This window comes from Rhinoraja longicauda, chromosome 16 (assembly GCF_053455715.1).
Source record: "Rhinoraja longicauda isolate Sanriku21f chromosome 16, sRhiLon1.1, whole genome shotgun sequence".
Taxonomy (NCBI): Eukaryota; Metazoa; Chordata; class Chondrichthyes; order Rajiformes; family Arhynchobatidae; genus Rhinoraja; species Rhinoraja longicauda.
In genome coordinates, this window is record NC_135968.1 from 45,877,874 (window position 1) to 45,903,754 (window position 25,881).

The window sequence follows — 25,881 nt, forward strand, 5'->3', positions numbered from 1 at the left end:
TCAAATCCTTCCCAGCTCATTGTCTCCGTATTTTAATCTTTAATCTTTACTTCAATTGTAATATTGAACGTGTTTCTGATTTTGTAGAAGTTTTGAATGCTTTGGCTGCAATTAGAACTGCACTCCCAGCGTCTATTGAAGTCTGTCTAGGGTATTCCAGGAGTTGTCTCTCTGCACCACATCTTGAGGCGGTGTCAGCACTAAGGGTGTGGAGAACCAATGAGATGGCTCCTCCACATCCATGGAGGTGAATGCAGACACGTTCTTGGGCGGTCACGGTGGCGCAGCGGTAGAGGTGCCGCCTTTCAGCGCCGGAGACCCGGGTTCCATCCCGACTACGGGTGCTGTCTGTACGGAGTTTGTACGTTCTCCCCGTGACCTGCGTGGGTTTTCTCCGAGATCTTCGGTTTCCTCCCACACTCCAAAGACGTACAGGTCTATAGGTTAATAGGCTTGGTAAATGTAAAAATTGTCCCTAGTGGGTGTGGGATAGTGTTAATGTGCAGGGATCGCTGGGCGGCGCGGACCCGGTGGGCCAAAAGGGCCTGTTTCCGTGCTGTATCTCTAAATGAAACTAAACTAATCTATCTTGGTGCTTCCCCCCGTTCGTGGCTTTGCATTTCAGTGTCCAAGCCACAGTGCACATTGCACACTAGCTCACAGGTCTGCCATGTAACTCGGCAGACACTCTGAGCGTTGTCACAAACAACAACGGAATTAAACTGACCGTTCTATCATGCATGGCAGGTCAAGTAATGGAAGAGCTGTAACCACACTGCTGCCGAACAGCGATTAACAGCGTAGAAATACGAACACTGCACTCAGTAACGCTTTCAATCCCCAGTAAACACAATGTGTGCACTCCACTCTAACAAAAGCAAGCTACTTTTCTTGCATTTACAGAATGTTAGGACATTTGTCAAAGTGACACGAGAACAAAAGTAAACATTTCAACAATCTCACCCATCTTCATGTTTCGATTTGAGGAATTAAATAATGATGTTCAAAACAGTGCTGGTGAAACATGATCTTTTTATAATTTTTCCAAGATTATGGAAAGTAGCCCTGCACATGAAAATGATGATTAAATCTCAGTGGCAAAATGTAATATTGCAAATTATGCTGGATCTTTGTTTCATATATCTGGAATAAGAAGCTGGTCGGTCTAGAAATCCATGCCCATGCCAGGATTAATTTATCGGACTGACATTAAATTGTGTTTAATTTAGTTTAGAGATACAACGCGGAAACAGGCCCTTTCAGCACACCGGGTCCGCGCCGACCAGTGATCCCCGCACATTACCACTAATCTACAAACACTAGGGACAATTTTTTTACATTTACCAAGCCAATTAACCTACATACCTACATCTGTCTTTGGAGTGTGGGAGGAAACCGAAGATCTCGGAGAAAACCCACGCAGGTCACGGGGAGAACGTACAAACTCCGTACAGATGGCGCCTGTAGTCGGGATGGAACCCGGGTCTCCGGCGCTGCATTCGGTGTAAGGCAGCAACTCTACCGCTGCGCCACCTCCGTGTTCTACCTCCAAAGGCCGGTTCGAGTGATTAAGCATCTTGTGTGACCAACCAGTCATGAATTTTAAGGCAGTAACACAAACCTAATTCAAAGCACGTCAGCATAAGTATGTTCATCAGTTGTTAGAATAGATGTTCTTTTTGTAATATAATTTGGGAGCGCTGCAGTGTTCTGTAAACTCCCATTTTATCGGTCCACTGTATAATGGATGTTGGATATAACAGACGGATCTGCCGACCCATCCCCGGCTCCCACCGTCTCCCTGACCATTTATGGCCCTCGTTTCTGCCCCCACTCCCAACCCACAAGGTGCACCAGCAAGCCCTCCATTGGCTCACCTTGTAGCCCCTGGGGACAGCACTTCCTCAGGTCGCTGCCACCAACAGGGCATAGAAACATAGAAAGCATAGACAATAGGTGCAGGAGGAGGCCATTCGGCCCTTCGAGCCAGCACCGCCATTCATTGTGATCATGGCTGATCATCCACAATCAGTAACCCGTGCCTGCCTTCTCCCCATATCCCTTGATTCCACTGGCCCCTAGAGCTCTATCTAACTCTTTTTTTAATTCATCCAGTGAATTGGCCTCCACTGCCTTCTGTGGCAGAGAATTCCACAAATTCACAAATCTCTGGGTGAAAAAGTTTCTTCTCACCTCAGTTTTAAATGGCCTCCCCTTTATTCTTAGACTTTGTGGCCCCTGGTTCTGGACTCCCCAAACATTGGTCAGTCACCGTGGGGCTCTCTCACCTCTCACCTGCTGCTGCCTCTTAATAATAATAATAATAATAATATTCATTTATTGTCATTGCAACGAGTACAACGAAATTAAAAAATAGCCAATCCTGACGGTGCGTAAAAACATATATGCAATAAATGCAAAAACAAATAAATACAATTATATTAAGTACAAAAGTTTTAACAGTGTTGCCTAGTGCAGAAGGTAGTGTTCAGTTCTCGTATGGCCCTGGGGTAAAAACTGTTCTTAAGTCTGTTTGTTCGGGATTTGATCGACCTGAAACATCGACCAGAGGGCAGATGAACAAACAGACGGTGGCCGGGGTGGGATGGATCTTTCATTATTTTGCCTGCTCTTATTGTCAGTGTAGGCTTTGTCCGCGACCCACTTAACCGCCACTGCCTCCTCGCCCCATCGCTCTGTCCACTCGGCCTCTTCCCCCAACCACCCCCCTCCTCCTCCTCCTCCTCCTCCTCCTCCTCCTCCTCCTCCTCCTCCTACCCCAGAGTTACTGCCTTGGAAGCGGCAGCAGGTGAGAGGGGAGCGAGCCCCCTGGAGACACAGCACGTCTTCTCATTGGTAACGGCCTGAAGATAGTGTGTCCCCTGGGGGCCACAACGGTGAAGACGGTGAAGACGGGCTCGCTGGTGCCGACCAGCGCCATCAACGCCTAGTTTTAATGTGAAACGGCACAAAGTGCTGGAGTAACTCGGCAGACTGAATCAGTCTGAGGAAGGGTCCTGAAATGTTGTCTATCAACGTTCTCCAGAGATGCTGCCTGACCCACTGAGTTACTCCAGCACTTCATGTCCTTTTGTGTATTGATCATCATCTGCAGTTCTTTGTTCCAACTACATAATAAAGTCATAAGTGATAGGATCAGAATCAGGCCATTCGGCCCATCATGTCTACTCCGCCATTCAATCATGGCTGACCTATCTCTCCCTCCTAACCCCATTCTCCTGCCTTCTCCCCATAACCCTCTACTCCCGTACTAATCAAGAATCTATCTACCTCTGCCTTAAAAATATCCATCGGCTTGACCTCCACAGCCTTCTGTGGCAATGAATCCCACAGATTGCAGTTCATCGAAGGACACTGTGGGAGGCTGGAGCAGAATTGGCTGGTGCTCTGGCTGAGATACACGACTCATCCTTAGATACGGGTGAGGTGCCGGAAGACTGGAGGGGGGCAAATGTTGTGTCTCTATTCAAGAAGAGCTGCAAGGAAAAGCTGGGAATGACAGGCCAGTGAGCCTAGCATCTGTGGTCGGCACGTCACTAGAGAATATTCTGAGGGATAAAATATATGTACCAGTTGGATAGACAGGGGCTGATTCAGGATAATCAGTTTTATACATGGGCGATCATGTCCCACGAATCTGATTGAGTTGTTTGAAGTATTTAAAAAGGTTGATGAGGGCAGAGCTGTAGATGGTGTATATATGGACCTCAGCAAAGCATTCGACAAGGTTCCACAAGGTAGGCTGCTCTGGAAGGTTAAATCGCATGGGATCCAGGGAGAGATAGCCAACTGGATAGAGAATTGGCTCCATGGAAGGAAGCAAAGGGTGATGGTGGAAGGTTGCTTCTCGGACTGGAGGCCTGTGACTAGTGGTGTGCCTCAGGGTTCGGTGCTGGGCCTGTTACTGTTTGTCATCTACATCAATGATTTGGAAGAGAACACACAGGGCAAGATGAGCAAGTTTGCTGATGATATAAAAGTGAGTGGTTTTGCGGATAGTGAAGATGGTTGTGAACGATTGCAACAGGGGCTTTACTCCGGCATTTTGTGTCTACCTTTGATTTAAACCAGCATTTGCAGGGGTTTTTTTTGCTGTAAATAACAAAGGTCTGTAGATGCCGAAATTATGAAATTAGAACAGAATGTGCAAGAAATACTCAGGAGGTTGGGGATCATTTACAGGGCAGAGACAGCTGATATTTGATTAATAATCTGACAGATCCGGATGGAAGATCATCGACCCGAAACATTATTTGTGTTTCTGTCTTGCAGAGGCTGCTGAGTGTTTCCAGCCTTTTCTGTGTTCATTTGAATGTTATGACGTCTACCTTTTATTTGTGTTTTCACTCTCAAGTCTGCTTTTAGATATAATGGCACAAGATATTGGAAGCTGTTACTCCCTACGATACGATATGATAGGATACGATAGAACTTTATTTATCCCAGAAATTGATCTGCCAACAGCCATAAAAAAAACAAAATACATGAAACACAAAATTAAAGTCAAGTCAAGTCAATTTTATTTGTATAGCACATTTATAAACAACCCACATTGACCAAAGTGCTGTACATCAGTTCAGGTACTAAGAACGAACATACAATGGCACGCAAACATAACAGCACATACATAAACAGTTCACAGTGCCCCCTCAGAGGGCCTCAAACGCGAGGGAGTAGAAATAGGTTTTGAACCTGGACTTAAAGGAGTCGATGGAGGGGGCAGTTCTGATGGGGAGAGGGATGCTGTTCCACAGTCTAGGAGCTGCAACCACAAAAGCTCGGTCACCCCTGAGCTTAAGCCTAGACCGCGGGACAGTCAGTAGCCCCAAGTCGGCCGACCTGAGGGACCTGTAGATAGAGTGGTGGGTTAGAAGATTTTTGATATGGGGGGACAAGCCCGTTTAGGGTTTTGTATGTGAATAGGAGGAGCTTGAAGTTGATTCTGTACCGTACTGGGAGCCAGTGGAGAGAGGCCAGAATCGGGGTGATGTGGTCCCTTTTACGGGTACCCGTCAGGAGTCTCGCTGCAGCGTTTTGGACCAATTGCAGGCGGGACATGGATGATTGGCTGATCCCAGTGTATAGGGAGTTGCAGTAGTCTAGGCGGGAGGAAATGAATGCGTGGATGATTTTTTCAATGTCGTCAAATTGGAGGAATGGTTTGATTTTAGCTATGGTACGAAGCTGGAAAAAGCTGGCGAGTGGAGAGGCTTAGACATAGAAACATAGAAAAAAGGTGCAGGAGGAGGCCACTAGGCCCATCGAGCCAGCACCGCCATTCAATGTGATCACGGCTGATCATCCAAAATCAGTACCCCGTTCCGGCTTTTTCCCCATATCCCTTGATTCCTTTAGCCCCAAGAGCTAAATGTAACTCTCTCTTGAAAGTTGGTTTGGGGGATGTGCAAAGATTGAGGGGTGGGGGGGGGAAGGGGGAGTCAGTCAGTCTACCCCATGACAGAAGGGAGAGGGGTTGTACAGTTTGATAGCCACAGGGAAGAAGGATCTCCTGTGGCCTTCTGTGCGGGCGGCATCTTGGATAAATACCTTATGGGTATTTAAACAGTCTCGAAGGTTTCCAACTAACATTCAGAATTGCTTTAATCTGTGGATTGTTTCCAATTGGTGCAACTCACTGGGAAATGTCCTTTCATCTTCTAGAGCAGCAACTGTGCATCACGATGGCTGGCTCAAGCACTCTGCCATCTAACGCGGCCGGTATCAGCAAGGAGCTGGCAGACCTTCGACACCTGATCCAGTTCCCAGAAGAGATTGCCAGCATTGTGACCGAGCAGGAGCAGGAACTCTATCGCAGGGTCTTACCACTTGACTACCTCTGCCTACTGACCAGGGATCTGGTCAATCCCAGTTGTCCCAGCCGACCATCGCCCCTCAAGACCACCGCCTCGGCGCCAGCCCGTGATGGCAAAAGTAAGGAGCACAATGCAATCGAAGACCTGGTGGCACGGTTTAATGAGGTAAGCTTCAGCTGGCATGGCTGATCTCAGCGTTTTCCTTCACTGTTGCTCATAGGCGCGATGTTAAAGTCACAGGGCTCCGATTGTCCTCGGCTCCACTTCTCTAACTTTGCCATGAATGCAGCGAATAAGGAATTTGTACCACACTTCCATCAAGCCTATGGTGAGTGTGAAGACGGGTCTCGACCCGAAACGTCACCCATTCCTTCTCTCCAGAGATGCTGCCTGTCCCGCTGAGTTACTCCAGCATTTTGTGTCTATCTATGCCTATGGTGATGTTGTTGAAGTACTACTAACAAAAATCCAAATCTGGGCACACTTTGTAGTGATTATTTAATCTCAATAAAACCTTTAAATCTGGTTAAAGTAATGAAATCAGTATTGCACAAAATGAGTAAGACTGTAAAAAGCATAATGATGACTGTGTTTTATTGTGCCTTTCTGTCAATAACTTTATGATGCACATCTCTTCCAAATTTCCTCAAATTTAAGCTGTATTGGTTCCTTTCTATACAGTGCATTCAGAAAGTATTAAGACCCCTTCGCCTTTTCCACATTTTGTTACGTTACAGCCTCATTTTAAAATTGATTAAATTCTTTTTTTTTATCATCAATCTACACGCAATACCCCATAATAAAAAAACGGAAACAGTTGTTTAGAAATGTTTGCAAAGTAATTAAAAGGAAATAACTCAAATATCACATTTACATAAGTATTCAGACCCTTTGCTATGACATGCAAAATTGAGCTTATGTTCATCCTGTTTCCATTGATTATCCTTGAGATGTTTCCACAACTTGATTGGAGTCCACCAGTGGTAAATTAAATTGATTGGACATGATTTGGAAAGGCACACACCTGTCTATATAAGATCCCACAGTTGGCAGTGCATGTCACAGCAAAAACCAAGCCATGAAGACGAAGGAATTGTCCGTAGACCTCCGAGACAGGATTGTGTCGAGACACAGATCTGGGGAAGGATATAAAACAATTTCTGCAGCATTGCAGGTCCCGAAGAGCTCAGTGGCCTCCTTCATTCTTAAATGGAAGAACTTTGGAACCACCAGGACTCTTCATAGAGCTGGCCGCCCGGCCAAACTAAGCAATCGGGGGAGAAGGGCCTTGGTCAGTGAGGTGACCAAGAACCCGATAGTCACTCGGACAGAGCTCCAGAGTTCCTATGTGAAGATGGGAGAACCTTCTAGAAGGACAACTATATCTGCAGCACTCCACCAATCAGGCCTTTATGGTAGAGTGGCCAGATGGAAGCCACTCCTCAGCAAAAGGCACGTGACAGCCCGTTTGGAGTTTGCCAAAAGGCACCTAAAGGACTCTCAGACCCTGAGAAACAAGATTCCCTGGTCTGATGGAACTAAGATTGAACTCTCTGGCCTGAATGCCAAGTGGCACCGCTCATCACCTGGCCAATACCATACCTATGGTGAAGCATGGTGGTGGCAGCATCATGCTGTGGGGATGTTTTTCAGCTGCAGGAACTGGGGGACTAGTCAGGATTGAGGGAACGATGAATGGAGCAAAGTACAGAGAGATCCTTGATGAAAACCTGCTCCAGAGCGTTCTGGACCTCAGACTGGGACGGAGGTTCACCTTCCAACAGGACAACGACCCTAAGCACACAGCCAAGACAACGCAGCAGTGGCTTCGTGACAAGTCTGTGAATGTCCTTGAGTGGCCCAGCCAGAGCCCGGACTTGAACCCGATCGAACATCTCTGGAGGGACCTGAAAATAGCTGTGCATCGATGCTCCCCATCCAACCTGACAGAGCTTGAGAGGATCTGCACAGAAGAATGGGAGAAATTACCCAAATACAGGTGTGCCAAGCTTGTAGCATCGTACCCAAGAAGACTTGAGGCTGTAATTGCTATCAAAGGTGCCTCAACAAAGTACTGAGTAAAGGGTCTGAATACTTATGTAAATGTAATATTTCAGTTATTTCTTTTTAATTACTTTGCAAAATTTCTAAACACCTGTTTTCGTATTTTTATTATGGGGTATTGTGTGTAGATTGGTGATTTAAAAAAATGAATTTAATCCATTTAAAAATAAGGCTGTAATGTAACAAAATGTGGAAAAAGTGAAGGGGTCTGAATACTTTCTGAATGCACTGCATGTATTGGTCTGTGGTACTTGCCACATCTGAGTCTTGAACATCAGAATGTGTTTGCAAAAAAAGTACAAAGTACTGGAGTAACTCAGCAGGTCAGGCAACATCTCTGGAGAACACAGAAAGGCGACTTTTCAGGTCGGGACCCTTCTTCAGACTGCAGTTCCTTGTTTCTACAATGTTTTTACAGTTCATCTGAATGTTGTCAAGTTAGGAAAAGGGGAAGTACAACGAGATCTGGGTGTCCTTGTTCATCAGTCACTGAAAGCAAGCATGCAGGTGCAGCAGGCAGTGAAGAAAGCCAATGGCATTTTGGCCTTCATAACAAGAGGAGTTGAGTGTAGGAGCAAAGAGGTCCTTCTGCAGTTGTACAGGGTCTTAGTGAGACCACACCTGGAGTACTGTGTGCAGTTTTGGTCTCCAAATTTGAGGAAGGACATTCTTGCTATTGAGGGCGTGCGGCGTTGGTTCACGAGTTTAATTCCCGGGATAGGGGGACTGTCATATGTTGAAAGAATGGGTTAGGGTTAGGGTTTGACTGGGCTTGTAAATGGGTAGGCCATTTAGAACGGAGATGAGGAAGAACTTTTTCACCAGAGAGTTGTGAATCTGAGGAATTCTCTGCCTCAGAAGGCAGTGAAGGCCAATTCTCTGGATGCTTTCAAGAGAGAGCTAGATAGAGCTCTTAAAGATAGCGGAGTCAAGGGATATGGGGAGAAGGCAGGAACGGGGTACTGATTGTGGATGATCAGCCATGATCTCAGTGAATGGCGGTGCTGGCGTTAAGGGCCGAATGGCCTCCTCCTGCACCTAATGTCTATTGTCTATTGAAACAGAATTTACAATGCAGAATGCAGTACACAGTCATTAACACAAAGTACATTCAGTGATAATGAAGGAGATGAATTTCTAACCATTATAAATCCTTTACTAACTATTTTAAATGAATAATAATAGATGATAGTACATGTGCACTCCAAGTCCAAATGCTTTGCAAGTAAGAATTCAAAACAAAAAAAGAAGAGGGACTGTTTTTAAAGTAAGTGAAAAAATGGAGGATAACAAAATGAGGTGGAAAGTTTAAAGATAAGGAATGTGTAGGAAGAAAACTGCAGATGCTGCTTAAAATCAAATGAAGACACAAAATGCTGGAGTAACTCAGCGGGTCAGGCAGTATCACTGGAGAGAAGGGACGGGTGACGTTTCGTGTCGAGACCCTTCTTCAGACTCACGTTTCGGGTCGAGACCTTTCTTCAGATGAGGTTTTCTTCCTTACCTTCGATTTTAACCAGCATCTGCAGTTTTCTTCCTGCACATTTTGCCGCTCCACTGCAAATTCACCTCAAGGTATGTCAACTTTGAAGAAGTTCTTCTCTTCTCTCCAGTCTGAAGAAGGGTCTCGACCCGAAACGTCACCCATTCCTTCTCTCCCGAGATGCTGCCTGACCCGCTGAGTTACTCCAGCATTGTGTGTCTATTAATGATAAGGAACGTTGTGCAAAGATAAAAGCAACATTTAGGATCAAGATATTTCCTTTAATTTCTTGAACTTTCACTTTTAAGCCTTTTCATTTCAATCACATTTTCTAGATAACTTTACGCACTTATTAAAACTGCTTTCATTATACCTGGCTGTGTTATTTTCAGCTTTGCAATAGTTACTTGCACTACTTCCACTTACTGGCACTAAGATGTTCTCTTGGTGGAACTTTAACAATACAGTAGCATTTTGGTTGGGCTCCTGGGCTCATGGCCACAGTTTCTCAGCCATTAATCCAGACTTGTGTGCAGGGAGGAACAGCGAGCGGATGCTGGTTTAAACCAAAGACAGACACAAACAAGTAACTCAGCGGGTCAGGCAGCATCCCTGGAGAGAAGGAATGGGTGACGTTTCGGGTCGAGACCCTTCTGCAGACTGGAAATTACATTCCAGAATTATGAGTTGGAATCCTAGCATGGCAACTCGTTCTATAAAAGTATGGAACGTTACAAAAAAAACTTGCATTAATATTGGTAAACTTCTGGATTTTCATTTTAACCATTTTACCCGAACTGTTCACTAGGGCCATTTAGGAAAAGATTTGCAACATCCTGACCCAGACTAGTATATACACCAATCAGCCAAACATTATGACCACTGACAGGCGAAGTGAATAACATTGATTATCTTGTTACAATGCCACCTGTCAAGGGGTGGGATATATTAGGCAGCAAGTGAACAGTCAGTTCTTGAAGTTGATGTGTTGGGTGCAGGAGGAATGTGCAGGAGTAAAGACCTCAGCGACTTTGACAAGGGCCAAATTGTTATGGCCAGACGACTGGGTCAGAGCATCTCTGAAACGGCAAGGCTTGTGGGGTGCTCCCGGTCAGCAGTGGTGAGTACCGACCGACAGTGGTCCGAGGAGGGACAAACGAAGGCTATCCCGTCTGGTCCGAACCGACAGAAGGTCGACTGTGGCACAAGTCACAGAAAATGTTAATGGTGGTGACGGGAGGAATGTGTCACAATACACAGTGCATCGCACCCTGCTGCGTATGGGGCTGCACACGGAGGACCAACAGCATATTAGGCAGGTGGTCGTAATGTTTTGGCTGATCCATGTATGGTCACAGCAAGTGAAAGATGTGAACCTTGAGAGGTTACTTTCTCCAGCCGTATTTTCAAATCAAAGTCTTCACCACTCACCTTCAGTTTTGTTTGAATTGGCAAAGTTGGCGCACGTGATTGACAATCTCATGAGTAACTGAAATAGGTCATCTAAGAAGGTACCGTCTGACAAAGTAACTTAGATTATTAAGCCGAGGAAAATTCTCATGTCTTGTCAGTTTTGTATGTGTTCAGTGTAGTTTCTATGGCAATGAAAGCCTAAGGTTACTCTAATACAATTACTGAAGGTAGATATAACATTTTCTGTCACAGAAGCAGCAAAACAGTATTTTAATAACACATAACATGTTTTTTTCTGTATCTTCATTGCATCTTGTAAATGTGTTTATCTGATCATTTTAACTTGCACCTTCAATAGCAGGGAGTCTCTTTCTCTACTAGTTATTTCTTTAATATCAAACCTAAGACTTGATTTTTTAAATGACTCACCATTCCTGGCAGAAAAGGAATGGGTTCCAACTCAAATACCGTTCATAGAAGCATAGAAAATAGGTGCAGGAGGAGGCCATTTGGCCCTTCGAGCCAGCACCGCCATTCATTGTGATCATGGCTGATCATCCACAATCAGTAACCCGTGCCTGCCTTCTCCCCATATCCCTTGATTCCACTAGCCCCTAGAGCTCTATCTAACTCTCTTTTAAATTCATCCAGTGAATTGGCCTCCACTGGCCTCTGTGGCAGAGAATTCCACAAATTCACAACTCTCTGGGTGAAAAAGTTTCTTCTCACCTCAGTTTTAAATGGCCACCACTTTATTCTTAGACTGTGGCCCCTGGTTCTGGACGCCCCCAAAATTGGGAACATTTTTCCTGCACCTAGCTTGTCCAGTCCTTTTATAATTTTATATGTCTCTATAAAATCCCCTCTCATTCTTCTAAACACCAGTGAATACAAGCCCAGTCTTTCCAATCTTTCCACATACAACAGTCCCGCCATCCCAGGGATTAACCTCGTGAACCTACGCTGCACTGCCTCAATAGCAAGGACGTCCTTGCTTAAATTAGGAGACCAAAACTACACACAATAGCCCAGATGTGGTCTCACCAGGGCCCTATACAACTGCAGAAGGACCTCTTTGCTTCTATATTCAAATCCTCTCGTTATGAAGGCCAACATTCCATTAGCTTTCTTCACTGTATGCTGAACCTCATCCATTTTAGTCTCAATCAAAGTTAATCAAACGCAAAGTCAGGTGAAGGATAAATTGGTTGTGTGATTTGATCTTATAAACCCATTAGTGTGATTGTGTTAAAATTAGGCTCTCATTTTGAAACGCTAGATGTGCCTGCCTACCTTTCGTTGATGCCTTCACTATCCTTTTAGTCCACAGTAATATCTGGCTAATTGGAACCAAAGTCCACAGAAGGCTGTGGAGGCTAAGTCAATGGATATTTTTTAAGGTAGAGATAAATAGATTCTTGATCAGTACAGGTGTCAGGGGTTTTGGGGAGAAGGCAGGAAAATGGAGTTTGGAGGGAGAGATAGATCAGCCGTGATTGAATGGCGGAGTAGACTCGATGGGCTGAATGGCCTAATTCTACTCCTATCACTTTTGAATTTATGACCATTTCACCTTAAAAGCTTATTTTAAACACCTGAAGATTGATTGACCAGATCTGTCTTAATGCCATAACCTGAATGTAGTTGAAACTTTGATCTTTGAGCAAATGAACTCTTAGTTTTTGCTATAATGTTCAAAATTTCCTTTGGTATATTTAAAATCCTACAGAATGATAATTGATGGGAGACGGTTGTTCACTTTAAATAAGCTCCATATGATTTCAGTTCACTTTGATCTCAAAGGCTAGAATAGTCTTATTGTTATGACCGTGCTTTTCAGGACATTTGTTTCACGCTATAAAACCAAACTAGTTTTGTAGCGAACATAGATAGAACAATGCGGCACCAGAACAGGCCCTTCGGCCCGAAAATCTGTGCTGAACCTGATGCCAAAACCATCTCTCATCTACCTGCGTATAATCCATATCCCTCCATTCCCTGCATATCCATCCAAGCCTCTTAAGGATCGATGCTCTAACCGCACGGATTTCACCATCGAGGAGCTCGCAGTCTCAGGTAGAGACCGATGTCGGGAAGCTCCAAAGATGCATAGGTTCGACCAGCCCTGACCCGGGGTAGATCGCCCGGCACGGGGGAGCTGAGATTCCCCCCCGATGCAGGAGCTTGATCGCCCCGATGCGGAGGGCCCGACCGCCGGCTATGGGAGTCAAGACCGTCCCGTCAACGGAAGGCTCGAGGCCCCCGACCGCTGGAGGACAAAGAAGGGAAGAGATTGAACTTTTTTTCACCTTCCATCACAGTGAGGAATGTGGAGGAGTCACTGTGGTGGATGTTCATGTTAAGGTGTATTTTGTATATATGGGAAAACATTACACAACTGAAAGAAAATGCATATATTAGCCACGGACACATCATTCAACCACATGGTGTGTTTCTCTCACAAGTATTCATTTTGTTTATCAACTTTTAATGTAAGGCAACTTATAAGGTCTAAATTGAGAAAAGATTCTGCTGAAGTCATAAAGATCCCTCCATCTGTAATTCGTGTGGGATCATTGTATCATGGACACCTCTTCCCTTATCACACTTCTGGATCCACTAGTTTGAAGACCACTAGATTTATTCTCTCAGCCCCCAATAATTAAAGTCAAGCTTTATTTTCCCTGTCTCCGACTCATCTTCCAGGCAGGTACTGGTCACTGTGAAGCAGGCGTGGATGTGTGTTGTTTGCGAGTTGCACACCCCGGCTACCAATACATTGGCAGCTAAGAGACCCAAGGCATTGGACTATCCAGAGGATCAGTGTAGGAAGGAACTGCAGGTGCTGGTTTAAACCGAAGATGGACACAAAAAGCTGGAGTAACTCAGCGGGACAGGCAGCATCTCTGGAGAAAAGGAATAGGTGACATTTCAGGATGAGGCAAATGGCCCGTTTCCTTTATCACCGTTACTGTTTTACATATCTTTCATTCATTTGTTCTATATCTCTCCACATCACCGCTTATATCTCTCATTTCCCTTTCCCCTGACTCTCAGTTTGAAGAAGAGTCACGACCCAAAACATTACCTATCCCTTTTCTCCAGAGATGCTGTCTGTCCCGCTGAGTTACTCCAGCATTTTGTGTCAATATCCAGATGACCTTTATTATCCACCACTGGGGTTGCCAACTGTCTTGTATTAGCCGGGACATCCCGTATATTGGGCTAAATTGGTTTGTCCCGTGTGGGACCGCTCTTGTCCCGTATTAGGCCCGGGGGGGCACTCTAGGCTCGGACACTGTAGGCCCGGACTCTGCAGGCCTGGACCCTGTAGGCCCAGGGACCGCTGTAGCCCCAGACGGTGTAGGCCCAGACAGTGTAGGCCCGGAGGCCCGGGCGTCACCGAATGGAGGTTGCGTAGCCACCCGCCTCCCGGCCCGGGCGTCCGCCATTGGTGGAGCGGGAGCACGTGGCCGCTGGCTGGGTGAGGTCACATGGGGCGCACGGTTGATGTCACCTTTTGTCCCTTATTTGGGAGTGAGAAAGTTGGCAACCTTATCCACCACAGCTCCCTCTGCTTTCCAAAGTAGAATTAGAATTGATAAAAGCTGAAACAGCAACACAAGGGAGCAGCCAGAGTATACTCCCTTCTCTGAAGTCATGCAATGCTTACATCTGTTTAATCTCCACTGTTAGCCTCGATGAAGACAGGCTGGAAGTTAATACATAGGCTTCCCTATTCACTTACCAGCTTTTCTTTATGACTAGTTATCAATCTTGTCAAGTTTTTTTTATGAATGCAGTAAATAGTGACCTGAGTGAAGGTTGAAAAAGACTTGACCTTTTTTAAGGCGAAGCAGGGTTTACCCAATTTGAGGCCTGCACTAAATCAAAACTCATGCCAAGCCAATGCAGAACTTATATAAACAGATAATCAAGAAGCAGAAATGTGGCAGCAAATGCACATTATATCTTCAACCCTTCAAGCTCACCTGGATTCAGGGTGGAAAATGCATTTTGACCTTGCTGTGATGTTAGGGTTGCCAACTATCTCACTCCCAAATACAAGACAAGGTAACCTCACCCAGCCAGCGGCCACGTGCTCCCACTCCAGCGGCCACGTGCTCCACCAATGGCGGCCGCCCGGGCCGGGAGGCGGGTTGCTATGCAACCTCCGCCAGGCGGCGCCCAGGCCTCCGGGCCTACACTGTCTGGAGCTAAAATATCGGAAACCTAGAGTGTCGAGACCTAAACTGTCGGGACCTACAGCGTCAGGATCTACAGTGTCGGGGCCTACGTCGTCCGGCCTACAGCGCTCCCTGGGCCTAATAAGGGACAAGGGCGGTCCCGTACGGGACAAACCAATTTAGCCCAAAATATGGGATGTCCCGGCTAATATGGGATGTCCCAGTTGGCAACCCTATGTGATGTACTCATGCCTTTGGTTTGCCAAGCTCTGAGCGACAGGGTGGCGCAATGGTATAGTTGCTGGCTTACAGCACTTACAGCGCCAGAGACCCAGGTTCGATCCCGACTACAGGTGCTGTCTGTACGGAGTTTGTACGTTCTCCCCGTGACTGCGTGGGTTTTCTCCAGGGTCTTCAGTCTCCTCACACACTCCAAAGACGCACAGGATTGTAGGTTAATTGGCTTGGTGTATGTGTAAATTGTCCCTAGTATGTGTAGGACAGTGTTAATGTGTGGGGATCGCTGACCGGTACAGACTCAGTGGGCCGAAGAGCCTGTTTCCGTGCTGCATCTCTAAATTCATCTAAATGAAAGATAATGCTAGAAAGTCAGACAGCATCTGTGAGGAGAGAATATTATTTAACATTTACAGGATTGATGAGGGATCGTCACTGGAAATGTTAAATTTATCCCTCTCCTCAGATTCTGGCTGCTCTGCTGAGTATTGAGAGCATTTTCTGTTTTTAATTCAAATTTCTGTGATCTACCATGTTTTGCTACTCACACTATTTTGCAAGAGTTTAAATTGCCAAGAAGTTTCCATTAGTGAGTGCAATAGATTTGGTGAGATTCCCACCTGTCACAGCAACAGAAAGTATGTTGTCCATGCTGTATGATGTGGAGGCTGCTGGCACAGCAGTGGTCAATGCTCCTTGGTCATCTTCAGGAACTCTGTCACATGTTCCAGTCAGTGTCTCATTGTACGATAATGTGAACCTCTGGGGCCAGCAAGTCATAAATAGCTCCACAAAGGCAGATATTGGGAAATTTCATTGTTCAGTTTAATTTAGTTTCAGTTAGAGATACAGCACGTAAACAGGCCCTTTCGGCCCACCAGGTCCGCGCCGACCAGCGATCCCCGCACATTAACACTATCCTTCACCCACTAGGGACAATTTTTACATTTACCAAGCCAGTTAACCTATAAACCTGTACGTCTTTGGAGTGTGGGAGGAAACCGAAGATCTCGGAGGAAACCCACGCAGGTCATGGGGAGAACGTACAAAATCCGTACAGACAGCACCCGTAGTCGGGATGGAACCCGGGTCTCCGGCGCTGCATTCGCTGTAAGGCAGCAACTCTACCGCCGCGCCACCGTGACCGCCCTAAAATTGCCTTGGTCAAATTTTAAATAATAGTCGGGTCCTCGTGTTGTTACGCTAAACTTTGTGAAACACCACTCTGAACACTTATATGATCACGCCAGATAGACACAAAAAGCTAGAGTAACTCAGCGGACAGGCAGCATCTCTGGACAGAAGGAATGGGTGACGTTTCGGGTCGAGACCCTTCTTCAGACTGAGAGTCGGGAAAGGGTGGCACAGAGATATGGAAGGGTAAGGTGTGAAAAACGAGACCCTCTCCCCTGACTCTCAGTCTGAAGAAGGGTCTCGACTCAAAACGTCACCCATTCCTTCTCTCCAGGGATGCTGCCTGACCCGCTGAGTTACTCCAGCATCCAGAGTCAGGGGGTATGGGGAGAAGGCAGGAACTGGGTACTGATTGTGAATGATCAGCTATGATCACAACGAATGGCGGTGCTGGCTCGAAGGGCCGAATGGCCTCCTCCTGCACCTATTGTCCACTGTCTATTGTCTATAAAATATGCTCCAATGAGCATCTGGTTTTCTTTCTGTGTAATGTGTGAATTAATGAATTGGAAAGATTTTACAAATGGCAGAGGGTGTAGAATTATCATTGAGGAGAAAAAGAGTAATCATTGTACTTTGAGAGATTCCTTTATTATTCGGAAGTCATTTGTTTGGAAGAAATGGACATAGTTTTTAAGTGCATGCATTTTTCTTGTTCTCACCTATTAGATAAAAAGTGGGTGAACTAATATAAGCAGTGAGTGGAATAAGATATTCAGTCTTGCGTTACGCCCCTATCAGCTTTTGGCATATATTGTTGGCATCACTCTCGAGGTTTGTTTGTTTCAAGCTGGAAACAGCTGGGTACACATAAATCATCTAACTCTGACTGAAATATAGGTTAGCTTTTGGAACAAAATGTGCCTTTTCACCCAGATGCCTTGGATGGAATTACATACACTTTCCAATTGTGTTTTTCACAAATGTCTTTTTTTAATGCAGTCTTTTACCTTTCCATTGAACAGTACCGCACAAGAACAGGCCCTTCGCCCACAACGTCCGTGCTGAACCGGTTGCCAAACGCTTTCATTCCCCTCCCCATTCCCACACTGACCTTTCTGTCCAGGGCCTCCTCCATTGTCACAGTGAGGCTAAATGCAACTTGGAGGAACAGCACCTCATATTTCACTTGGGCAGCTTACAGCCCAGCGGTATGAATATTGAAGGTAGACACAAAACGCTAGAGTAACTCAACGGGTCTGTACGTCTTTGGAGTGTGGGAGGAAACCGAAGATCTCGGAGAAAACCCACGCAGGTCAAGGGGAGAACGTACAAACTCCGTACAGGCAGCACCCGTAGACGGGATGGAACCCGGGTCTCCGGCGCTGCATTCGCTGTAAGGCAGCAACTCTACCGCTGCGCCACCGTGCCACAGTGATATAGTCATTATCTTATCAGTCTTGTGGGTATGTGTGAGTACGCACAGTGTACTTTTGTGAAATAAAGAAGACCAACACTGGCAACAGTGTGTACTGAAAACCCGTGCTTTGCTTCAAGCTAGGTGCTAATGTCGTAATATCTTACAGGCTGAATGGCCTAATTCTACTCCGATCACTTCTGACCTTGTGCCTTATGACCTTAATAACAATTTGACTGTGCATCACTGCAGCTTTTGTCATTAGTGAAACCTCCAGCAAGCTGTTGAAATGTTGAGTAATTATTTACAGCTACTCATCACGGCAATGCCACGGTGGCTTCATTCACTGCTAAAGGATTTTCTCCTTGTCTTGTGTGGCTGCTTTTGTAATCCAACTTTTGTCGACATGTCGAAGAAGTAAATCTCTTGAGTAGGCAGCGATAGGCCCTGCTAGATTCAAGTCAAGTGTCTTTTTATCTATTTATTTATGTATCCATTTATTTATTTATTTATCTATTTATTTATCTATCTATTTATTTATTTATCTGTCTATCTATCTACTTATTTATTTATTTATTCACTTATTTGTTTGGTTGTCTATTTATTTATTCATATTAGAGATACAGCGTGGAAACAGGCTCTTCGGCCCACCGGGTCCGTGGCGACTAGCGATCCCCACACATTAACACTATCCTACACCTACTGGGGACAATTTTTACATTTACACCAAGCCAATTAACCTACAAACCTGTACGTCTTTGGAGCTTTGGAGTGTGGGAGGAAACCGAAGATCTCGTAGAAAACCCACGCAGGTCACGGGGAGAACGTACAAACTCCGTACAGACAGCACCCGTAGTCGGGATGGAACCCGGGTCTCCGGCGCTGGATTCGCTGTAAGGCAGCAACTCTACCGCCGCGCCACCGTGCCACCATATGACAATATTTGGGACATATTGTCATGTGTCCCCAAACTAAACAATGACATTTTTACTTGCAGCAGCAAACAGATATGTAAACATAGTACACTGTAAACACCAATAATAAACAACAACGAAGTCCAGTGTGCATATGTACATACTGTATTTATTTATTTGAGGTTGTGGTGTTTAATAGCCTGATGGCTGTGGGGAAGAAGGTGTTCCTGAACCTGGACGTTACACTTTTCAGGCTCCTGTACCTTCTTCCCAATGGCAGGGGTGAGATGAGAGTGTGGCCAGGGTGGTGTGGGTCTCTGATGATGCTGGCTGCCTTTCTGAGGCAGCGACTCATGTAGAATCCTTTGACAGAGGGGAGGTCGGAGCCCGTGACGGGCTGGGCAATGTTCACCACTTTTTACAATTGTCATCGTTCCTGAGCATTTGAGTTCCCAGAACAAGTCAATATGCTCTCTACGGTACACTTGCAGAAGTTCAAGAGAATCGTAGACATACCGAATCTCTGTAATTTTCTCAGGAAGTAGAGGTGTTGATGTGCTTTCTTTACAATTGCATCAGTGTGCTGGGTCCAGGAAAGATCTTCAGAACTATGCCCGCCCAGGAATGTGAAGCTTTCGATTCTCTACGCCATCGTCACGTCGATGAAGACAGGTTTATGGTTCCTCCTCCTTCCTCTTCCAAAGACAACAATCACTTCCCTGATTTTACTGGCGCTGAGAGCAGGGTTGATGTTCTGCCACCATTCGGTCAATCAATCGATCGCCCTCCTGTACTCTGATTCATAGTCATCTGTAAATCATCCAACAACGGTGGTGTCGTCAGCAAACCTGAAGATGGAGTTGGAACTGTGTCCGGCTACACAGTCATGGTAATAGAGTGAGTAGAGCAGGAGGCTGAGCACACAGCCTTGAGGTGCCCCCTTACTGAGAGGAGGAAGGGCTGCTGCTGATTTGTAAAGACTGTGGTCTGTTGATGAGGAAGTTGAGGATCCAGTTGCAGAGAGATGCGCAGAGACCCAGTTCCGTGAGCTTTGTAACCGGCTTGGACGGGATAATGGCATTGCACGCCGAGCTGCAGTCTATAAACACCAGCCTGACCTATGTCCTTTTATTGGCTAAGTGGTTCAGTGCGGAGTGGAGAGCCAGTGAGATGGTATCCTCCATTGAGCTGTTGTGGTAATAGGCAAACTGCAATGGGTCCAGCTTCTTGTTGAGGTAGAGGTTGAAATTCACCATAAACAACCTCTTAAAACATCCAAAGCTGTAGTAACTTAAGCGGGTCAGGCAGCATCGCTGGAGAGAAGGAATGGGTGACGTTTGGGGTCGAGGCCCTTCTTCAGACTATCCCGCTACACTCCAGCTTTTTGTGTCTATCCTCGGTTTAAATCATCATCTGCAGTTCCTTCTCACACGCTCTTAAACCATCCCATCACTGCGGGCATCAGTGCCAGCGGTCAGTAGTCATTGAGGCAGGTCACCTTCTTCTTGGGCACCGGTATTATTGATGCCCCCTGAAATCAGATGGGAAACTGCGGTAACATTTTGTTTTAATTCCAGACTTAAGAAAAAATTGGATTTTTCAACCAATGGATTGTGGGTCTTTCTAGGACAGGTGAACCTGTCCAGCAACAGTATTCCATTCTAACTTCTAAAAATGGTGATATTGTGTACATTTACTTCAGATGCTCCTCGACTTACGATGCTTCCACTTTACGATGGTGCAAAACCGATACACATTCAGTGGAAACTGTACTTCGAATTTTGAATTTTGATTTGTTCCCGGGCTAATGTACGTGTTCTGAGTACGTTTAAGTTGGCTAGGCTAGGCTATGGTATTCGGTAGGTTAGGTGGCTATGATGTTGTGTACGTTAGGTGGCTATGGTATTCGGTAGGTTAGGTGGCTATGATGTTGTGTACGTTAGGTGGCTATGATGTTGTGTACGTTAGGTGGCTATGGTATTCGGTAGGTTAGGTGGCTATGATGTTGGGTAGGTTAGGTGGCTATGATGTTTGGTGGGTTAGGTGTATCAAATGCATTTTCGACTTACGATGTTTTCGATTTACGATGGGTGTATCGGAACGTAGCCCCATCGTAAGTCGAGGAACATCTGTATTCTGTAGCACTGGTTTGGCATGAAGTTGCAGGTTGCTGAGTTCCAATGCAGCTGCCCATAATCCAGGTGGATCCTTTTGTGGTTGGTGTAGAACATAGCTTTTCTTTGCTGAAGTACTTGTAGGACAGAGAGAATACCCGCCGACTTTCACAGACATTTTACGTAGCGTTTTAAATTTTCTATATAATCTGTACAACCACAAGAGCTGGAACAATGCATTTGTTCCACATGCTAAGAACATATAGAAACATACAGAATTATAAAAAACGTACACAATTATAAAAGGACTGGACAGGCTAGATGCAGGATAAAATGTTCCCAATGTTGGGGGAGTCCAGAACCAGGGGACACAGTCTAAGAATAAAGGGGAGTCCATTTAAAACTGAGGTGAGATGAAACTGTTTCAACCCAGAGAGTTGTGAATTTGTGGAATTCTCTGCCACAGAGGGCAGTGGAGGCCAATTCACTGGATGAATTTAAAAGAGAGTTAGATAGAGCTCCAGGGGCTAGTGGAATCAAGGGATATGGGGAGAAGGCAGGCACGGGTTACTGATTGTGGATGATAAGCCATGATCACAATCAATGGTGGTGCTGGCTCGAAGGGCCGAATGGCCTCCTCCTGCACCATTTTCTATGTAACACTATTATCCCTGTGCTGTGCCACTGTTTAGTTTTCAAGCTCGGTACAGGCAGTACCCGGGGTCAGGATCGAAACCGGGTCTTTGGCGCTGTAAGTACTGTAAGGCGACAACTCTATCACTGCACCACACAGCCGCCCCGGTTGAATTAATGCACATACTGAGTCTATTATATTCACATGTGCCACATTGGCAGGAAAGGCAACTTTTATTTATCATCTCCAACCTCTACGGCCATTGTAGAGTGTTCTTGCATTCATCGAGGACTGAAACGTTTTACAAATCTTCCTTTCAATAAATTTATAAGCAATAGTTTGGAGTCTTTATTTTTCGCTGAATTCACCTAATATAATTCAGAAGCAGCACAGTGGGAGACTGATGATGTTAAGTTTTGTGTGATGGAGAAGTAGTTAGTTTGCAGCTCTATCAGTATCCTCCAGAGTTATAAATAGAGAGGAGAAACAAAAAGCTGTAGCGGCCATTCAATCAACTGACAAAATATAATTTTCCTTCTGTTACAATAAACAAAAATCTGCAACTGCAAAGTAAACCTTGTCATAAGGTCATAAGTAATAGGAGCAGAATTAGAACAGAAAACTAGGTGCAGGAGCCAGCATCTTCGAGCCAGCACCACCATTCAATATGATCATGGTTGATCATCCACAATCAGTACCCCCTTCCTGCCTTCTCCCCATATCTCTTGATTCCGTTAGCCCTAAGAGTTCTATCTAACTCTCTCTTGAAAACATCCAGTGAATTGACCTCCACTGCCTTCTGTGGCAGAGAATTCCACAGATTCACAATTCTCAGGGTGAAAAGGTTTTCCTCATCTCAGTCCCAAATGGCCTACCCCTTATTCTTAAACTGTGACCCCTGGTTCTGGACTCCCCCAATGGGGAACATTTTTCCTGCATCCAGCCTGTCGAATCCTTTAAGAATATTATATGTTTCTATAAGATCCCGTCTCATCCTTCTACGTTCCAGTGAATACAAGCCCAGTTGACCCATTCTTTCATCATTTACCATTCAGTCCATCATGTCTACTCCGCCATTCAATCATGGCTGATCTATCTCTCCCTCCTAACCCCATTCTCCTGCCTTCTCCCCATAACCCCTGACACCCGTAATACCCAAGAATCTATCTACCTCTGCCTGAAAAATATCCATTGTAATGGCCTCCACAGCCTGCTGTGGCAATGAATTCCACAAATGTCACTGAGATTGTGACAATATTATAGAAAACCTCCTTTGTTTACAGCTCGCAACCACCTCATGATAGACATATCTAGAAGGTTAAGTGACATAGGACATATGATGAGTTGGTATGGACACAACATTAACTTTGTCATAAATTACAGAGGGTAGTTGTGGAGGGGTGTTTTTCTGACTGGAGTCTTTGCCAGTAGTGTTTTGCAAGGATCAGTTCTGAGTCCACCATTGTTTGTAGTATATAATAATGAATTGGATAAACAAATTTGGTGTCTTCTTAAAAAGTTTGCAGATGTGGAGTTGTTGATAACGAGGGAGGTTAGCTAGAGTTAAGTGTGAGATGATGCAAGTGAAAAGGGTACAGAAGATGCCTGTATCTTAAGAACATTGACGTACTGAGGGATCTTGGGGTACAAGTCCATAGCTCCTGAAAGTAGCAATGCAAGTGGATAGCATATCGGGTTGCCAACTTTCTCCAAAATAAGGGACAAAAGGTAACGTCACTGCCCCGCGCCCTACGTGACCTCACCCAGCCAGCGTACACGTGCTCCCGCTCCACCAATGGCGGTCGCCCGGGCCGGGAGGCGGGTTGCTATGCAACCTCCGTTAGGCAGCGCCCAGGCCTACACTGTCCGGGCCTACAGAGGCCCCCGGGCCTACAGCATCCGGGCCTACAGCATCCGGGCCTACAGCATCCGGGCCTACACTGTCCGGGCCTACAGTGTCCGGGCCTACAGCATCCAGGCCTACAGTATCCGGGCCTACAGTGTCCGGGCCTACAGTGTCCGGGCCTACAGAGTCCGGGCCTACAGCATCCGGGCCTACAGTGTCCAGGTCTACACTGTCTGGGCCTACAGCGGCTCCCGGGCCTACAATGTCCGGGCCTACCGCACCCCCCAAGCCTAACACTTATTTGTTTGTTTGTTTGTTTGGTTGTTTGTTTATTTATTTATTCATATTAGAGATACAGCGCGGAAACAGGCTCTTCGGCCCACCGGGTCCGTGCCGACCAGCGATCCCCACATACCACACCCACTAGGGACAATTTTTACATTTTCACCAAGCCAATTAACCTACAAACATGTACGCCTTTGGAGTGTGGGAGGAAACCGAAGATCTCGTAGAAAACCCACGCAGGTCACGGGGAGAACGTACAAACTCTGTACAGACAGCACCCGTAGTCAGGATGGAACCCGGGTCTCCGGCGCTGCATTCGCTGTAAGGCAGCAACTCTACCGCTGCGCCACCGTGCCGCCATATGACAATATTCGGGACATATTGTCATGTGTCCCGAAACTGAACAATGACATTTTCAGCGGCTCCCGGGCCTACAGCGCCCCCCAAGCCTAATACAGGACAAGGGCGGTCCCATACGGGACAAACCAATTTAGCCCAATATACGGGATCTCCCGGCTAATACGGGACAGTTGGCAACCCTAATAGCATATATCATGCTTGCCTTCATAAGTTGAACCATCGAGTATAATAGTCGGGAAGTCATGTTGCAGCTGCAAAAAAACTTGAGTTAGGCAATATGGAGCAGCGTTTGCTTTCTGGTCACCCTATTAGAGGGAGGATGTGGAGGTTTTGGAGAGGATGGGCAACTTGGATTGTTTTCTCTTGATCATTAGAGGCTGAAGGATGACCTGGATAGAGGTGAATAAAATGATGATAGTGTAGATAGTAAGAGTCTTTATCTTAGGGTGGAAAAGTCAAATACTAGAGGAGGTGGGTTTAATGGTACAGTCTCTCCTTAGGCCTCTTGTATTCCAATAAGTGGCATGGTGGCACAAATAAGTGGTAAGGTAGAGTTGCTGCCTTACAGCAAATGCAGCGCCGGAGACCCGGGTTCCATCCCGACTACGGGTTCTGTCTGTACGGTGTTTGTACGTTCTCCCCGTGACCTGCGTGGGTTTTCTCCGAGATCTTCGGTTTCCTCTTCACTCTAAAGACGTACAGGTCTGTAAGTTAATTGGCTTGGTGTAAATGTAAAAATTGTTCCTAGTGCGTGTAGGATAAGTGTTAATATGTGGGGATCGCTGGTCGGCGCGGACCCGGTGGGCCAAAGGGCCTGTTTCCGCGCTGTATCTCTAAACTAAACTAGACTAAGTGAGAATGCAAATGTGGGCAAAGAAAACCATGAGGCCGGAAGGTTGAATACAGCTTGTTGTATTATCAGTCTGCGTGTGATGGTAGAGTGGAAAATATGCCTGAATTAATCAAAGGCCAAACACTGAGGCTCCAATGTTTTCCAGGTTGAAGTGCTAACCTGATTATCTTAGAAGCTGACTTATGTACCAAAGATCAATATAATTTCTGCATTTTTGGTGGTTTAATCCTTGACTACAGGAGCCATAAATGCCAGAATTGCAGGGAACAGCAATTTATTTCAATAATAATTGAAAATTGCCTCATCGTTACCAGATGTTGTTTGAAGTCTGTGGCCTATTTTCAACACTTGGACTGACCTACCTTCATATTCTGCAACAACATCCAGGCTAATGGAGCACTGCCCTGGGAATGGCTTTGGATGTTAGGTCAGTGAGTTCATTTTGGACAGCATTTGCTTCATTTTAACTTTGACTGTGAGTGCTTCACATGTGCCCAGCTTGGCTTTAATTGGTTTTAACAACATGCCATTTACATCTGTACACTTGCAAAATGATTTACAGTTTTCTTTTGCTATTGTGCTTAGAAACATAGAAACATGGAAAATAGGTGCAGGAGGAGGCCATTTGGCCCTTCGAGCCAGCACCGCCATTCATTGTGATCATTTAAAAAAAAATTTAGATTTAGATTCTACAGCGCGGAAACAGGCCCTTTCGGCCCACCAAGTCCGCGCCGCCCAGCGATCCCCGCACATTAACACTATCCTACACACACCAGGGACAATTTTTACATTTACCCAGTCAATTAACCTACATACCTGTACATCTTTGGAGTGTGGGAGGAAACCGAAGATCTCGGAGAAAACCCACGCAGGTCACGGGGAGAACGTACAAACTCCATACAGACGGCGCCCGTAGTCAGGATCGAACCTGAGTCTCCGGCGCTGTATTCGCTGTAAGGCAGCAACTCTACCGCTGCGCCACCGTGCCGCCCCATGGCTGATCATCCACAATCAGTAACCCGTGCCTGCCTTCTCCCCATATCCCTTGATTCCACTAGCCCCTAGAACTCTATCTAACTCTCTTTTAAATTCATCCAGTGAATTGG

At 45.8% G+C, this 25,881-nt stretch overlaps 1 protein-coding gene across 3 annotated transcripts in view; it reads left to right on the forward strand.

Annotated features, from left to right (window-relative positions):
• Nucleotides 1–25,881, forward strand: part of plce1 (phospholipase C, epsilon 1) — a 428,705-nt gene that overhangs the window by 277,727 nt on the left and 125,097 nt on the right. For all 3 annotated transcript variants that reach the window (XM_078413731.1, XM_078413732.1, XM_078413733.1), the window contains exon 4: nt 5,683–5,999. In XM_078413731.1, coding sequence (XP_078269857.1) covers nt 5,683–5,999 — 317 coding nt within the window. The remainder of the gene's footprint in view (nt 1–5,682; nt 6,000–25,881) is intronic.